Source organism: Talpa occidentalis, unplaced genomic scaffold (genome assembly GCF_014898055.3).
Source record: "Talpa occidentalis isolate TD23 unplaced genomic scaffold, MPIMG_talOcc4v2.1 talOcc4.10, whole genome shotgun sequence".
NCBI classification, from domain to species: Eukaryota; Metazoa; Chordata; class Mammalia; order Eulipotyphla; family Talpidae; genus Talpa; species Talpa occidentalis.
In genome coordinates this window covers 90437817-90455739 of record NW_023600993.1, presented here as the reverse complement: position 1 = coordinate 90455739, position 17923 = coordinate 90437817, and the positions used below count along the sequence as shown (strand labels likewise).

Sequence of the window (17923 nt, the reverse complement as noted above, 5' to 3'; positions counted from 1 at the left end):
TTTCTAGCTGCAAAAGAATCATGATCAATTATATGATTCATAGCACACCATAAGATATTAAGGTGACTAATAATGAGACCAAAGAGAAGTTTCTCATGGGTCTCTGAGAGGATACCATGCAGAGTAGAGCATGATCATTTGACAACCTAATAGAACAGCAAACATGTTCTTAGAAATTTCCGTACTGATAAGTCACACAAAACCAGCAAGCTGTTAGGTAAAGAGTACTTGTGGAGTGACGAATGTCAGTCATGGTGGCTCAGAACACTGCTCTCGGGGCAGCTTAGTGGGTAATACATTTTAGAGACTAAAATTGTGGTTCTAGCTGATGTGTCATGGCACCCCAGTGTCCTGTAAATTTCACAGATTGGCCATCGAGTTTTTATCAATTGTGTTACGTTTATTTTTCCTGCAGTTGAGGATCAACACTGCTAAGAAGTCTGTCAGATGGTGTGGGATATGACTGTAGCAGCCACCAGTGATGCCAGGCAAGATGCAAAAGGTGCCACTTAAGCTGGCATGAAAAAGAATTTAATGTGGATAGACTGAACAGTCTTCATAGGTATTCTCTCAAATTAGAATTTGGTAAGTGTTACAAAGAGCAAAGCGATAGACTGTGGTCAGCTGTAGGTCCTTTTGTTTTAATAGTGAAATTAACTAGCAAAATTAACAACCTCTGAAAACACTGGCAAAGTCTCATGAGGTAAGATGTTTGAATAGAAGACTAATTTACCTAAAGACTTTCCTCAAAAAAACAGCTTGGATTGATCTGACACATGTTGGGAAGGGCAGTCAAGGTTTCCAAATTTCTCTGTGATAGAACATAGCTGCCTTAATTTGAAGTTTGAAAGGATTGCTTTTTTCTTTTTTAAGAACCCTGACAACAACAACCCTGACAACAACAAAGTAAGATATCCTTAGAACATGACTTTTTTTAAAGATATATTTTTATTTATGCATACAAGATCTGGGGTGTAGGCCAGAGGTGCAAGGGGTGAGAGGATTCACCAGAGACAGAGTGGGGAGCAGAAGAGGCAGATCTACAGAAATACGCTGCTAAGGGGAGCAGTGGGCGAGACAGAAGAGGTCTGCTGCACCATGTGGGTTAGCTCCCTGGCTGGCGATAGCTTGATAGTGCTGAGACTTAACCCCTTGCGCCACCAGGGAGACCCCAGAAAATCTGAGTTGAGCTATATAACTTCTCAGCATATTCTTTAAGTTAAATGATATCCAAGTAGACAGTAATCACAGTGGTTTAGATAAGTTTGAAATCTGATTCTCAGCTTAACCTCTCTTTGAGCCCCAGTTTCTTAATCTGCAAAATAAGTTTATTAGTGCCCACTTAGAGCTAACTAGTTGGCAAGAATAAAATCAAAATCCCTGGTGGCCGCCTCTAAACCGTTTTGTATATTTGCCTCCCTGGCCAGAGTTGTGGTTTTGCCACCAGCTGGTGCTTGTCTAGTCACTAGAGGAGTGAGCCCTCGGTTTGCTGAGACGCGGTACAGATAAAGCCTTTTAAACTATTGTATTGATAGGGCCTCCCCGGTGGCGCAGCGGTTGAGCGCTGGGTTGCAAAGCTGCCCTCAGCCTCTGCAGCGCCGGTTCGATCCCCGGCTGCTCCCCGGCCACCGGAGGAGGGTCCCACATGGCGCGCAGACCTCCCCTGCCGCCCGCTGCTCCCCCCAGCAGTGTACCTCGGTCCCCCTGCCTGCTCTGCTCCCTGCTCTGGCCCTGGTGAATTCTCTCCCCCTCCCGCGCTTCTGACTGTACCCAGTGCATGTGTAAACAGAACAAACAAATAAATAAACATGCCTCTATAAAAAAAATTTAAAAAAAAACTATTGTATTGCTAGAAGGAGCTGTGGTGGAATTTTTTTTTAAGATTTATTTTTTATTTAAACAATAGCTGGGTTATAGGCTAGAGGCGCGGGATGGTGAGAGGATTCACTAGAGACAGAGTGGGGAGCAGGATAGGCAGACAGACCCAAAGCACTGAAGAGGGGAGCAGCGGGCACAACAGGAGAGGTCTGCTGCGCCATGTGGGAATCTCCCTGGCCGTCCGGGAATTGAACCCACGCTGCAGAGGCTGTGGATAGCTTCACAGCGCTGCGCTCAACCCCCTGTACCACCAGGGAGACCTGTGATGAATTTTTAAAAGTTTCATGATAGCAAAAGTTTGAAAGCTCTTGGGTCATCCTTCCCCTTTATATTCTGGTTATTTCTGAGTCCAACCACTGAAGAAGGTGTCTGGTGATAACTGAACCAGAGGTTAAAGGCTAAGGGCAGGGCCTCCCCGGTGGCGCAGAGGTTGAGCGCTGGGTTGCGAAGCTGCCCGCGGCCTCTGCAGCGCCGGTTCGATCCCCGGCTGCTCCCCGGCCACCACAGGAGGGTCCCACATGGCGCGCAGACCTCTCCTGCCGCCCGCTGCTCCCCTCAGCAGTGTACTTCGGTCCTTCTGCCTGCTCTGCTCCCCTCTCTGGCTCTGGTGAATTCTCTCACCCTCCCGCGCTTCTGACTGTACCCAGTGCATGTATAAACAAAACAAACAAACAAACAAATAAATAAATAAAGCATGCCTCTATAAAAAAAAAAAAAAAAAATAAAAAAAAAAATAAAAATAAAAAAAAAAAAAAAAAAAGGCTAAGGGCAGTTGTCCTGAAGGTGGTCACTTCTGGACAACTCACTCTCTTGCCACCATTTCTTACTGTACTCAGGTTTTGAAGATTTTTCCATTTGACTTCATACCTCACAGAGAAGGTTTTCATAGCTCCAAGAATATGCCTGCCCAACATTCTCTGGTCCTGGAATGTTGGTTCTCAGAGAAATAAACTTCATGGTATGTAGAATTGTAGGGTAAGTGATTTAATCAGGCTTTTTACACCACTAGCCTTTGTGAAAGCCTTGTGGCTTTCACCTGTGGCCTTGATTGTGCTGGCGCAGGAGGTGGGAGTGTGGGTGCAGGGCATGTGCGCTTGATTGTGGACACTGGCGCATGCCTAAGTGTGCACACCCGGGCCTAGAGTCTAGTGCTATAAGGATGGTGAGAGGACTGGTGACTACAAGAGGTGAGGCCATGAGAGAGCGCCAGAGAGAGCCCAGAGAAAAAGCATAAACATTCGCTGGGTGCTGGGGGTTTTGGTTGCTGCCAGCCTTCCAGCTCCTCCACCCACCCTGCACCTGGTTGCCCCATGACAAGAATGAATCAGTTGAAAGATCACAGGGTGAAATGTCCAAGAAGATAAGGAGATAGGAAGAATGGAAATGTTTGCAAAATCAGTGCCTCCTTCTGGGAAACCATATCAGCACTTCAAGAAGTTGGCATTATTTCCTCTGCCAGAATTGTATTTTTCCCTTAAAAGGGGGATTAGACCTTTTTGTAACCAAGTTTTTATCTCTGTTTTTTCTTAACAAAATTTCTTCTTAATCAGGGCAAAAAGGGGAGGAGAGGCAGCTCTCCTGCCCATCTGTGACTATGCAGGTGCTTCTCTTTTTCATTCTTTTTCCTAATAAACTTATCCTTTTAAAATGTAAATAAATAGGGCCTCCCTGGTGGCTTAAGAGGTAAGATGCAACCTATGAAGATCTCTACAGCCACTGCAGCACGAATTCGATTCCCGGCCAGGGAGCAACCCACATGGCGCAGCAGACCTCTCCTGTCGCGTCCGCTGCTCCCCTTAGCAGTGTACTTCGGTCAGTCTGCCTGTTCTGTTCCCCACTCTGTCTCTGGTGAATCCTCTCACCCTCCACACCTCTGGCCTGTACCCCAGTTCTTATATATGTAAATAAATCTTTTAAAAAATGTAAATAAATAAAAGAGGGGAGGAGAGAACTGCTTGTGGTAGTAAACAGAAAACCCTCTCAAACCCCAGAATCATGAGACTTCACCATTTTGCCCCAGGCCAACCCGTTCTTCACTTTCTTATCTGTTCTGTCACCATCTGTGTCAATGTCATGTGTCTGTTTTCTAGCTTGCTTTTCCAGGAGAAATGCTCTATTTATTTGTTTGTTTCTGTAGAAGAGCTGGAGTGTAGGTGGTGAGAGGATTTACCAGAAATAGAGTACGGAGCAGAACAGGTGGATTTACTGAAATACACTGCTGAGGGGAGCAGCAGGTGCGACAGGAGAAGTCTGCTGTGCCATGTGTGGGTGTAGGGGCAGGATAGGCCATTGAGCCGGTTTTCTATGATCCAGCAAACTGGGTAAAGGAGGAATCAGAGTCCTCAGCAGGTCTTCACTCTGGGCTCTCCAGCCTTCTCTCAGCTTCTGCTTCTCTTGCTTCTCTCTCGGCTTCTGCTGGTGTCCCCGTGATGCCGCCCTTAAAAGCCCAGTCGAATCCCATCTACCTATGTCCATACCCTACTCCAGGTGCCCGCCATCAGGCATGCATTCAGGACCGCAGGGTTCCGTCATCTATCCTAATGGCAGGAGGGCAGAAAAGTCTGATACTTTTTACCTTACCCCACAGTGGGTTAGCTCCCTGGCCAGGGATCAAACTCAGGCCATAGAGGTGATATTGCTGAGACTTAACCCTTGCACCACCTGGTATGCCCTATTTTTTTTGTCTTTTTAGTACTTCCATATCCAGTCAAAGTTAATAGCTGTATTTTTGTATTTAAAATAAAGCAAAAACTTAACAAGAAGTCACTGTCCTAATTGGGCAGGAGAATTGAAAAAAATGCTGCTCTAGTGTCTTCTGGTTTCTTGGTCAAGAGGAAGTATCTAGAAGTGCCCTGAGAATACTTGCAGATACTGTTCTTCAAGCCCTCATTTTTGTACTTTTGTGGCAAATAAGAAAAGTGTCAAAAACCTGGAGACATTGTTCATAACAATTTAAAAAAAAAAAAGGACTTATATAAACTAGTCCATGTTTATAGAAATCTTTCAAGAAAGATTCTAGAATGTTCTGGCAAAGATAGGACTTGTAGTCCTCAAAAAATGGGAAAAACACTAGGAGTTTCAACAGGTCACAAAAAACAGGAGATTTTAGCATAAGAATTCTCTACCTCCATCAGATTTATCTCCCTTTAATAATATGTTGTAATGTTCCTTCTGGTACCCTGAATTTAAAGTTAAAGATAGGATGTCCCTAGTGGCCTAGGGGTTAAGTCTCAGTGCTATCACTGCGATGGCCTGAGTTCAATCCCCGGCCAGGGAGCTAACCCACATACAACACAGCAGACCTCTCCTGTCTTGCCTTCTGCTTCCCATAGCAGTAGATCTGCCTGTTCTGCTCCCCACTGTCTCTGGTGAATCCTCTCACCTCCCGCAGCTCTGGCGTACACCCCAGTTCACAAAAATAAATACAATCTTTTAAAAAAAAAATACAGGGCCTCCCTGGTGGTGCGAGGGGTTAAGCACCACACTATGAAGCAATCTGCAGCCTCTGCAGCACGAGTTTGATCCCTGGCCGGCCAGGGAGCAAACCACATGGCGCAGCAGACCTTACCTGACTTGCCCGCTGCTCCCCTCAGCAGTGTACTTCAGTAGATCTGCCTGTTCTGTTCCTCATTCTGTCTCTGGTGAATTCTCTCACCCCCACCCCAACACCTCTGGTCTGTACCCCAGCTCTTGTATGCATAAATAAATAAATCTTAAAAAAAAAAAGAGCAGCTAAGTCTTTAAAAAAAAACATATAACCAGGCCTCCCCTGGTGGTACAGTGGTTGAGTGCTGGGCTGCGAAGCTTCCCCCAGCCTCTGCAGCGCAGGTCGATCCCTGGCCACCACCGAGGGTCCCACATGGTGCGCAGACCTCTCCTGCCACCCGCTGCTCCCCTCAGCAGTGTATTTCGGTCATTCTGCCTGTTCTGTTCCCCGCTCTGGCTCTGGTGAATCCTCTCACCCTCCCGCGCTTCTGACTGTACCCAGTGCTTGTATGAATAAATAAATTAAAAAACAAAAAACAAAAACCATACAACTGACATTTTTTTAAAAACAACATAATATGTTTGCATGTGTGTATAGGTACATGCGCATATAGTCATCCTTACACCCATACATAAATACACACAAATGCCTTACCAGTAATAGAAAGGAGAAATTATATATATATAAAATATATATATATATTTTAGACTCTAGATTTATTTATTTATTTATACAAGCACTGGGTACAGTCAGAAGCGCAGGAGGGTAAGAGAATTCACCAGAGCCAGAGCAGGGAGCAGAACAGGCAGAAGGACCAAAGTACACTGCTGAGGGGAGCAGCAGGCGCAGCAGGAGAGGTCCTGCGCGCCATGTGGGACCCTCGCTGGTGGCTGGGGATTGAACCACGCTGCAGAGGCTGCGGGTAGCCTTGCAGCCTGGCGCTCAACCACTGAGCCACCAGGGGAGGCCCGAAAGGAGAAATTTTAAAGTGTAATAATAAAATTTGCTCTCATTTAAATTTTGGATATGACCATACTAGAAGTACAAAGAAGTAATCAGAAGCTCTTACCAACATATAGAATCACCTGGCATGTCAAATGCTATACAAATGTAGACTGTCAGTGATGTAGTTTTTAGAAATGATAAAAGCCTCTTGGTAAAGATCCCAGCAAAACAAAAGTATGATCTTCCTATGATTTACACGGAAGCTACCTTTCAAGAAAAATCAGCATATATTAAAACCATCTTAGAATAATACTTTGTGTTAGCTGTAACCAGAGTGAGGGACTCTGGCTTGTACTCTTTGTGTGCTGAGATGCAAACATTTAAAGGTCCCAAGGCAGATCTTCACTCTGCATTTTACCCACTAAAATGTTGTGGGGTGCCCAGTGCACCTGGCCTCTGCAAAGGGAACCTACTGATCCTGACAACACAATGACCCCAGAGGGTGGCTGGCAGTTTTTCATGTCCTTGCCTGTCAGATGGAAAAGCATAGAATAGATGTCTGCCCTCAAGCAAGGAGTTCAAATGTGCTGGAGAGGCCTGGCAATGAAGGGGTCTTTCTAGTGTTGCCCTACTTGTCTAGAGTACCAGAATCTGTTGGACACTGACCGTCTTTTCCTTCCAATTTTATTGAGATGCATTTGACATAGAATACTCTGATTTGACATAATGTGTGTATTGTGAAGTAATCTACTTACCACAGTAAGTCGAGATAGCATCCATCACCTCACATAGTCAGACATTTTTTGTGTGATGGAAACCTTCCAAAATCTCTGAGCAACTTTCAGATACACATTACAGTATTCACAGCAGTCACCATGTCATATTTTATGGCCCGCAACTTGGATTCCTCTTTCGGCTAGAAATATGTACCATTAACCACCTTTACCCATTCCCAATCCTGGACGTGGCTCACTAGAAAGGTTGTTTGTTTATAAAAAAGGAAAGAAAAAGGCTTGGTTAGATGTCCTTGTATGGTACTTTCCAACCCTAAGGCTTTGTATTGACTCTTGTAATTGCTTTCATTTTAATAAGAAAATGTAATTACCTTGAAAGTGACAAAGATTCCTTAAAACCACTGAAGATTTCCAGTGACCCTTTTCATTCTAAGCCCTCTAGATAAATAGTCCTGTTTTTTGTCTGAGCTCAGCTACTTTTGACCTCCGTTACCTGTGGGGAGGCCCTTGCAGAGCTGACGGGCCCTTGGCTCCAGAGTGCCAGCTTCTCAGTTTGCAGTAGGCTATTTCCTAGCATCATGAGTAGGGTCCAGAGAGTGAGTCAGCCCACGAGAATCTGTATGTGTTACAGCTTTTGTTGCTGTCCTGTTTGATCCTCCTTGCTTGGGAATCAACTCTTAAAAGTTTAGAATTGAACTTTAACTTGTCTAATATCAAATTTTATTTTTTATTTAAGGCTATTTCTGATGTTGGGAAGCTATCCTTTCGGCCACAAAGATGGTAATAAATCTTTGCCTCCCACAATTCAGACCGAGAATTTACTGCAACAAGGTAAAGAAAACAAGTATATGCATATAAATAGATGACATCTTTCATGCTTTCTCCATTTGCTGCCTTGTCGGGTTTAATGTGCCTTCTCATTTTTGATGCCACCAGATGGGATTTAGGTATGGGGCAGGTTGCACCTATAGAGTCACACAGCACCATTCCGGGGGACCTGTCACTCGTTTTGTAGAGTGTCATATTCATTGTGTTCTTCCTCTGATAAATTTCATTTCCTCTCAAAGTCGTGGTGAAGATAGAAATACTCTTTTCCCCAGATCTTGCTAATTTCTAATGCTAGAAATAATGGCTTATATCTGTTACTTGGATTCCTTTTTCTTTATGTACGTTAAGCTGCCTCCCCTTTTATAAAAATGCAGGGAGTAGAGAAACTCCAAGGAGTTTGTTGAACCTCTCCCCTAATTGGAGTTTCTGCATACAGAGTACTATCTCAGCTTCCCGCATTGCTAAGCTGACTCCTTTGCACAGAGATAGCATAAAATTTCCATTGATTGTAACAAATATTAGAAATATTAAAAGGGGACCGGGCCTCCCCGGTGGCGCAGCGGTTGAGCGCTGGGTTGCGAGGCTGCCCGCAGCCTCTGCAGCGTCGGTTCGATCCCCAATCCCTGGCTGCTCCCTGGCCACCGGAGGAGGGTCCCACATGGCACGCAGACCTCTCCTGCCACCCACTGCTCCCCTCAGCAGTGTACTTCAGTCTGCCTGCTCTGCTCCCCACTCTGGCTCTGGTGAATTCTCTCATCCTCCTGCGCTTCTGACTGTACCCAGTGCTTGTATAAATAAATAAAAATAAATCTTTAAAAAAAGGGGGGGGGGAACCAACTAACAGTCTGACCCTGCTTGGGGGTCCCTCTGCCCAAGCATATCACTATTAAATTTCCCAGTATTTTGTGACTTTTTTCCAGTGTACATTGTTTTTACCAAGTTTGATCACTCGTAGATTTTTAGGAAGCTTGTTTGTTATGCCTTCCTAGGGAAACTGGTACAGTTAGTGGGGCAAAAATACCAAATTGAGAATTTTAATGAAAGTCTTTGTTTTCCCCTAGATCTGCATGTTTTCATCTCCTGAAATATAAAACCAGTAGTGTATCTGCCCCTTTTCACACAGATGTTATTTTGACGGGATTTTTGCTTGAGTTTGGTAGAGTTTTGTTGCTCGTGGTTTTTTTTACTTTTTTTTTTTTTTAATTTTTTCTAGAGGCGTGTCTTATTTATTTATTTATTTGTTTGTTTGTTTGTTTGGTTTATACATGCACTGGGTACAGTCAGAAGCGCGGGAGGGGGCGAGAATTCACCAGAGCCAGAGCGGGGAGCAGAGCAGGCAGAAGGACCGAAGTACACTGCTGAGGGGAGCAGCGGGCGGCAGAGAGGTCTGCATGCCATGTGGGACCCTCCTCCGGTGGCCGGGGAGCAGCCGGGGATCGAACCGGCACCGCAGTGGCCGCGGGCAGCTTAGCAACCCAGCGCTCAACCGCTGTGCCACCGGGGAGGCCCCGTTGCTCGTGTTTTTTAAGGATGGTCAGTACTTGGAAGTACAGTTCCCCTTGGCCTGATGTGATCTTGGGTGCCTGCAAAAAGACCCAGGAGAATTCAATGTGATCATGGAAATTTGAAATGAGAAGTGGGTTCTTGAGAACTGATTGTCTTCTTTTGGATCTCATCAAATCCGTTTTCTCATATTTGTCATTAAATTTAGATATCAGCTGATGGTTACGAAGTTGAAAATCTCATCTCAGAGGATCTCACAAAGAGAAGTCGTGGTTTTAGGACAGAGTATTTCATTAAGCCACCAGTCTATGTGACAGTTTCCTTTCCCTTCAACGTGGAAATCTGTAGGATTAACATAGATCTTACAGCTGGGGTAGGCCAGAATGTCACTGGCGTGGAAATGTACACGTCTGCCTCATCCAGCAGGGCATCTTGGAATACCCCTGAGTTTCCATGCCCAGCTGAGCCATCCATCCCAGACAAGGAGGCCTTCACTTTGGTAGGCAAAGTCTTGTTGAAAAATCAAAGCCAAGTGGTGTTTAGCCACAGGGGCTTCAAGGCCAGGCCTCCTTTTGGCCCAATGGAAGCCACACTCCCCTCCCCTGCTGTTGTGACTCAAGAACTCTGGAATAAAGGGGCTCTTTCTCTTAGCTTTGTGGCCCATCTCAAGATATGTATCACCCACGTGACAGGCAGTGGCATCCCTTGCATCAGGCGGTTGGAAGTATGGGGTCAGCCGGCCAAAACCTGCTCTCAGGAGGTGATAGACAGCGTCCTGCTGGTTGCCTCAGAGAGCCTCCCTCAGGACTTGGCCCTGCAGGCCCCAGCCTTGCCCATGGAGAGTGACTGTGATCCAGGGGACCAGTCGGAGGACCAGCAGGACCTCTCCAGCTTACACGAGCTGACTGAGGTAATTCGGGATGTACCTGAGGAGTTCCTGGATCCCATCACCCTGGAGATCATGCCTTGCCCCATGCTGCTGCCCTCAGGCAAGGTCATCGACCAGAGCACGCTGGAGAAGTGTAACCGCAGTGAAGCCACTTGGGGCCGAGTGCCCAGTGACCCTTTCACAGGGGTGGCCTTTACTCCACAGTCTCAGCCCCTGCCTCATCCCTCCCTGAAGGCCCGGATTGACCACTTCCTGTTGCAGCACTCCATCCCCGGCTGCCATCTGCTTGGGAGAACACAGACTGCACTGGCAGTGACTCCTTCTGCCATTGTTCTGCCTTCTCGGAAAAGGAAGATGGAGCAGGCTGAACATGCCCCAGACAGCAGCCTTGGTATAAATGCTTCCTGTTTTTCTACAACAAGCCTTCTGGTCTCACCCACTACCTCAGAGCACACTGCTAAGAAAATGAAAACTGCCAGTGAACTTGGTCTGACACACATGGACTGCTCAACAGGTAACCACCACCATCTGAGTCCACGCCTCTTGTCATTCCTACCCTCTCAGGTAGCACTTGGCACTGTTGCCCTTTGCTTTATGCTTTGCCACTTTAAAATATTCCAACACTGAACTGGCTTGAAGCATCACGTTACCTCATAGCTTCAGCAGTCAGGAATCCATGCATGACTTGCCTGATCATCTGCTTCAGGGTCTTCCAAGGCTGCTATCAGTGTTGGCAGGGCTGCAGAAGTCTCAGGCCTTGACTGGGGAAGGATTCATATCGAAGCTCATGCATGTGGTTGTTGCAGGATTCAGTCCTTGCCACATGGGCCTCTCAAGGGCCGCATACGACCTGGTAGCGGTGCACCCAGAGAATGCAAACATGGTACAAGTCACAGACTTGTAACCTCATGGAAGTGACATCCCATCACTTTTACTGTATTCACTTTGTTAGACGCAAGTCACTAGGTCCGGCCACACTCAAGGGGATGGGATACCCAGGGGCACAAATACTAGATTAGGAGGTGGCATTCACTGGGAGCTGCTTCAGCTCTTCTTCCACACTCTGAGTTCCTGTTTTATTCCGTTTTATTGTCCACGATTGGTGGTTGAATTTTGTCCAGTTCCTTCTTCGTGTTAATGGAGATAACATGATTTTACATCCTTAGATCTTTTAATGTGAAAAAGTACATTTATAGACTTCTTGATGTTGGACCATTGCCACATTCCTGGAACCAGCCCCGTTTGGTCATGCATCTTTAACGTGCTACTTGGTTCACGTTTGGTAAAATGTTCACCCTTGTGCTTTTGGAGCTAGCACTTTGACAGCTTTTTCCTTATGAAAATTAGTCTCTTTAGGTTTTATCATTCTTTTAATTTCATTTCTTACTCTAAAAACCCTGTGTAAATAATATACTTAAGTATTATATCTGTGAATTCTCTGGTTTTGAGCATAAATTCGTTAACATGACCTCCAGAAATTGCTGGAAGCGTCTGAGCTGCAGGGAGATGAGGAGGAAAGTCCTTAGCCCTGGAGTCTGTGGAGGTCTCTAGTGGTATTGACCTCCCCATGTTTGTTATGACACAGCACCACGCAGCACCATGTCAAGACCCCAAGCTGACATCCTAGTCTCCAAACTATAGATAAAATGTTCTGCTCCCCTCTTAGAGGCAAACCCTGCCACGGTCAGGTCTCTGGGTCCTTGCTTGGGTGGTTCCCTTTACTCTCATCCACAGCTTTGCTCTCAGTGGGCCACACACAGCAGGCCCCTAGCGCCTAGATCTTGGGGGAGACCGAGGTATGTTGTTCATTATTCTACTAGGTAACAGTTGCTCTGCTTTACCTTCTAGGAGAGAAAAGATACACACCCCTAGAGTGCAGGCCAGTGGCCCTGCAAAGTGGTGGGGCCCCAGGAAGAAGGATATGGGAGAAAGCAGACCAAGGCAGCTGCTGGGGAGGGACTAGGCAGGGAGCATGGTGCGAAGCTGGGCATTTGCTTGTCTGTCAATTTCCTTGGCAGTGAGCAGGGAGGTCTTGGGAAAGGGTGCAGGTCTGCAGATGAGCCACGAGGTGGCTCGTGCCTGCCCAGTACTTTGTTCAGGAAGAAGAAAACTGGCGTGGAGCCCGGGAACCCTGGCAGTGATACGGGATGGGTGGGAACCGCCAGAGTCCCCAGGGCATTTGCTCCTGGTTTTACATGGAGAAATTGCTTTACATTTGTGTCTGTTTGAACTTGAAAGTGCTGTTTTGTGATCCTCAGAGGACTTGTAGTTTGGTCTGCTTTTTTGCTAAATTTCTCTGGATATCGTGCTCTGTGCATCTCTTGACAGGTCCAGTGTCCCATGAGCAGAAGCTGTCACAAAGCTTAGAAATTGCCTTGACGTCGACCCTTGGCTCCATGCCCTCCTTCACAGCTCGGCTGACTAGGGGGCAACTCCAGCACCCCAGTACAAAAGGGAGCAGCACTTCCTGGAGGCCAGGCACCAGCTCGGGTAACATGGGCCCTCCCTCTCCTTGGAGCTCTCGGACAGGATGCTGGGCCCTGCCATCTGACTCTGACCCTCGTCCAGCCTCCTTAGCGCCCCGCCCAGTCCTGGGGAGGACCTGGTTTCTTTCCTTCTCCAGGGGAGCAGAGGGGCTCTCTTCAAGTTTAACTCTACCCAAAAGGCTTTCTTTGTCCGCTCATAGTATTTCTGTGAACTGGTCTCCTTTCTTGTTTCCTGTTTCTGATCTAGTCTGCTTCCTGTCTGACACCTAGGGACTTAGGCACGTGTGACGGGGGTTTGGGGTTATGTGTCATCTTCATCCCTTCCTAGCAACATTTTTATCTTTGTCTTAGAAAAGAACAGTGGTAACTTACTGGCCCTTTTGTGGTTTGTCCCCAAGGAGGCCATCCTTGCCCTCTCCAGCGGGGTGTGCCTGGGAGAAAGAGCAGCCTCCGTAGGTCAGGACCAGGAGAGAAGGAAGAGCAGCGGGTACAGCTTCGTGGGGGCGGGGGTGGGGGTGGCAGGACTGTGGTCCTCATTCAGGAGGCCCTTCGGGTAGCATGGAAGGAGAACGCGCCTGCCCAAGGGGCCAGCGTGGCACGGGGATTGATGGTCACGGGGAGGAGAGCTGCGGGCTGCAGGACTGAAGATAAGTGGGCCCCAGGCCCAGCAGGCAGGTGTGCTACAGACAGACCTCAGCCCTGCCCCTCTGCTGACCTCCCTCCCCACCCCTTGACCATTTTCTGCTCTTACTTTTGTTTATCATATCATGCCTTCCTTGCAGTTTATTAAGGGTCCTGTGGTGAACTTGTGCCTGGTTCTGGCCTTGGTGGCCTGTTCCGGTGGGGAAGTAAATCTTGCTGGGAGGCTGGGAGGAGGGACTGCTGTTACCCAGTTGTGCTCAGAAGCCATTTATAGGAGCCCCGAGATTCAGTCAGTCAGGAAGAGGCTCCCTGTTATCCTCTCTTCCCACACCAGCCAGAGGCAGCCTGGGGCGGGAGGGTGAGAGGGAGAGGCGGCTTCTGTCCCACTCCGGGCGGTTGCTTGCCTCCATTGTGAAGCCTGGAGCAGGGGGGCCGCATTCCCTAACCCTGGCCTCTTTTCTTCCCTGATTACCAGAGCAGCCTGGGAGCATCCTGGGCCCCCAGTGTGCCTCCTGCAAAAGACTGTTTTCTCCCTACTTCAAAAAGGAGCCTGTGTACCAGCTTCCCTGTGGCCATCTTCTGTGCCGACCCTGCCTGGGGGAGAAGCAGCGTGCCCTGCCCATGACGTGTTCAGCCTGCCAGCGGCCAGTCGCCAGCCAGGACGTGCTGCGGGTCCATTTTTGAGTGATGGGTATCACCTGAGAAGACCTATTGCTGGGAGGAGTTGAGGGAGAGCAGGAATGGGGGGTCAGAGCTCCCCTGAAGTCTGGCCAGGGGCCAGGCACAGAGGAGCCTCAAGCAGGTCCCTGAGCAGCCTCTTCCTTCCCAGGGGACTTGCTCTTTGTCTCCTTCTACAGTGTAGCGCACAGGCCCAGAGTGAGGGGTCGAGAGGGGCCACGCTACTCCTGCGCCAGTGGCAACAGGATAACAAAGCCATAGTTTGGGCTGGGAGGGAGGGAGATGTCCCTGCCCTCCTCTGCCTCCCTGCCACACCCCTGCCCGAGTTCAGGGCCTTCTAGAGCCAGCCCCACCTTGGGCAGGAAGATTGCCCCTATTGAGGGTCCCTCCCCCAAGTTGTCTGTGCACCCCCATCGTGCAGGGTGGTTGTGAGTGGAACACAATAGACTAGTTCAGGAGCTCAAAGTGAGCCACCCAATAGTAGACTGTGGGGGTACGTGGGGTCTGTGGAGTAAATGGCCCAGCCCCTCAGCCGGTAGCCCGCTCCGAGCCTTAATAAAGCACTGGTTGATGTCAGCTGTGCGCGTCCTCGTGGTGGGCCGTGCCCCACCTGCACCCACACGACATGGGACAGTCAGGGCAGCCTTGAGCAGTCACTGCCTCCCTGGCAGGTGGTAATTTGGGTCATTGCCCAAAAAGGACAAGAAGTCACGTCATCAGGTGTGCCTGATGGTGGCCGGGGACGAGCGGCCTCCCTCCTCCTCGCTCGGTCAGCTGCCGCGCTGTGCCCGGGCTCCTGTCAGGAAAGCCACTTGTGCGTGGACTCTGGTTTTTTCCATTCAAAGTTTAGTTTTATTTAGTTTGTAGCACATGAATATTGCTACAGTTCTGTCTGCTGTGTGGATTGGAGTCTAGTCCCCCGAAGAATACAGGGAGGAAGCACGCGGCTCCCTGTTTTCCTCTGAGCACCCCCGGAGAAGAGCACCTGTGACCCTTTGAATTTTGTCCTGGAGATTTCCTCTTGGGGACCTGTGCACAGGCCATGGGGGCCTCATGCCACCCAGGATTCTGAGCTTTCTGCTGTCCCTCCTTGCCTGCAGCCCTGCGCTGCTGCCTGGCTGCTTCGAGGGGAGCCCTAGGGAGGGAGCCCCGTTCGTTCCCCCTTCCATGCTTTGCGTTCGCAGCAGAGGGAACTGGATCCCTTACACTGAGGGAAGTGGGGACCTTACTAAGAATTCAGATTCTTGGGCTGATCTAAAATTTTAGATCTGGAGTTGGGGCTCAGGAGCCTGAGCTTTGAAGAGTTCCCAGGGGATTTTTGTGTCCCCAGAGGTTTCTGCAGTGAGGTGATCGTGTGTTTCCCACTACTTCCTGCTGCAGCCTCAAGGCGATTTCAGGGTCTGCATCACTGGGGTCTCCCCTGGGCTCCCGAGGCTCCCCTTTGCCCTTGGCTTTATGGGTCTGGGCCATTCCAGGCTCTTGCTTTACCCTCCATGGGTGCTCTGTTCTTAGAGAAGTGCTCTGTAGCCAAGTATTGCTGCTCCTGCGGGTGGGGAGGCTCTTAACCTCAGCCTGTCTGGCCTCAGGGTGGTGGCTGGCTTTCCGCTGGCAGGTTGCTACCATCTCTGGAAGGTGTCCTGTGGAAGGTGTCCTGTCTGCCCCACCAGAGCCCAAGGCAGTTTCTTTTCCTATGAAAATGGGAATAACATTTCTCTTGCTACCAACTAGGCCCAGAGGATAGTTTATTTCTTGCTGGAGCCCGGGCCGGCATAAAGCAGCTAACCAGTGAACGTGCTGAGCTGACTCCATTGACTGGGAAGTCTCAGAATCTCAGAGCCCTGAGGTGACCCTGCTGCCCCCATCCTGGCCACAGGGCCTGGGGCATGTGCCTTCACGTCTCCTGTATGATTTACTCAAGCCTGTTTGAGGTGCTCAGAGAGCAGAGGCTGGGCCACGGCATCCTGAGGCTTTTCAAGGCAAGGCCCCGGGGATATCTCCGGAATCGGGGAGGCCTTACTCCAAGTCCTGGCTGTCCTTCCTGTGAGGCCAAGACCACCCCAGCCCAGGCCTCTGTGTTCTCACATTGCAGCTGGGTGGGTTCTTTCTGGTTATTCTTGGCCTCTAGCAAGGGAGGCTCATTAGATGTCCTGAAGATAGAAGTAGAAGAACCAAATGGCCAGGAAGAAGATGAGCATGTGCTCAGTGCTCACAGCCTGGTCCAGCTCCTGGCAGCACGGGGGACCCTGTAGTACCTGGGTCTGGGGGCCCGGTAGATCCCCCTATGCCCACACCTGCCCTGCCTCCTCCTTTGGGTTTCCAGCTTGAGGCCACCCAGCAGCTGGGTGCTTTTCCATTCCCTGCCGCTGCCCAGGCTGCTGTAAGTAGGTCTGCAGACAAAGGGACCTGCTCCTGGAGGAAAACACCCGCAGTTTCCAGGCTGCCGCTCCCCTCCTGCTGGCCACGCTATTGTGATGCTCTGCTTGGTCATTGTAAGGGTGGGGCTTGGGTGGGGCGCCTGGGGCTGGGCCTCTCCTTCCCAGCTGGCCCCTCGACCCTCTCAGTTTCCTGCCTGCCCTCCCCCAGCCTGCACTACCTGACTGGCCTCTGAGCCTCCTGGCTCAGGCATAGGCAGGATGTCTCCTGTTTCTCGGCTGGAAGGAGTAGACTGGGCCAGAAATGCACTGTCCACTGTAACAGCTGCTGGCCACATGTGGCTGTTAAGAGTGAATAGAAATTCAGTTCCTCAATCACACCAGCCACATTTGGGGTGCTTAATAACTGCCTGTGCTGGTGGCCATCCAGTTGGACTGCACAGATACAGAACATTTCCGAAAGGTTCGGCGGTAAAGAAAAGGAGAGCCAGGCTAAACTTTCTCAAAGGAAGGGAGAATTGATTGCACCTCTGGGCGAGCTGTGGGGGTCCGTAAAGTGGGGGTCCGTGAAGTCGCGCCTGTTGGGGGGCGGGGAGATGTCCTTTTATGTGGTGAGGAGAGGTTAGGCAGGAAAACTGGGTTGGCAGTGGGGGAAACAGGTTTAGGCGGAACAAAGTTGTTTCTCGAGCCGAGTTGTTTTTCTCCTGTTTATGGCTTCAGTTTTGGTTTGATGGTATCAGTGGTCCTGGTGTCAGGGCCATCTTGTTTTTTCTGTGTGGGCGTCCTCATTCCTGGCCCCTGCATCGACCTTTCAGTTTCCACCCTTGCAGAACATTCTCTTGGACAGTACTGGGGCAAAAGGAGAACTTGGTGACCCTCGCCCTTGATGTTCCTCTCACCTTAGAAACCTGTCACCTGGGAGTAGGAGGGTGGGGGTGGGGTGGGAGCTTATAGTGAAGAGTAGGGCAATAGATAATGGGGTGTGCTTGAGCTTTGCCATACTTCCCATCCCTTAGACCCCTTCCCCAGCTGGGAGAGCCCTGAACCCCGGGCTCCCCGTTACAACCCACAAGCTCCCTTACAAAGAGGTGCTATGGCCCAGAGATCACCATTGGAGTGGAATGAGGGGAGAACGCAGGGTGAGCAGGCAGCTTTGTGGCCATTGGCAAGTTCCTTCCATCAAGGTTTGTGCTCATGACGTGATAGTGAGGCCTAGAACCACACTCAGGTGATGGCCGCTCAAACCTTGCTTTTTTCCCTTCCCAGCATTTTCCTACTGTGAAAAGTTGGGTGTGTACATGGTGAGGGTCTGTTGCACCATTTCCATTAACATTTCACAGCCATTTATCCTGGTCACTAGACACTATTCTTGGTGAAGGATCATGTGGAGGAAAGAGCCAGAATAACCAGGAAAAGCCTCGTTTTCCAGATTTGGGCTGAGGGCGGGAAGAACTAACCTATAAATGCCCAGAACAGTGAAA

General features: G+C 49.3%; 1 protein-coding gene across 12 annotated transcripts in view; it reads left to right on the top strand.

Annotated features, from left to right (window-relative positions):
- Window positions 1-16550, top strand: part of UBOX5 (U-box domain containing 5) — a 35982-nt gene extending 19432 nt beyond the window's left edge. For 8 of the 12 annotated variants that reach the window (XM_037498112.2, XM_037498079.2, XM_054697464.1 and 5 more), the window contains 5 exons: window positions 416-585; window positions 7781-7875; window positions 9584-10778; window positions 12593-12754; window positions 13873-16550. In XM_037498112.2, coding sequence (XP_037354009.1) covers window positions 7822-7875; window positions 9584-10778; window positions 12593-12754; window positions 13873-14120 — 1659 coding nt within the window. In that variant the 5' untranslated portion in view covers window positions 416-585; window positions 7781-7821 and the 3' untranslated portion in view covers window positions 14121-16550. Of the gene's footprint in view, window positions 1-415; window positions 586-2636; window positions 2837-7780; window positions 7876-9583; window positions 10779-12592; window positions 12755-13867 lie in introns of those variants that run through there. The other 4 variants (XM_037498129.2, XM_037498138.2, XM_037498155.2 and 1 more) reach the window with 3 other exon arrangements.
- Window positions 16551-17923: the final 1373 nt, after the last annotated feature.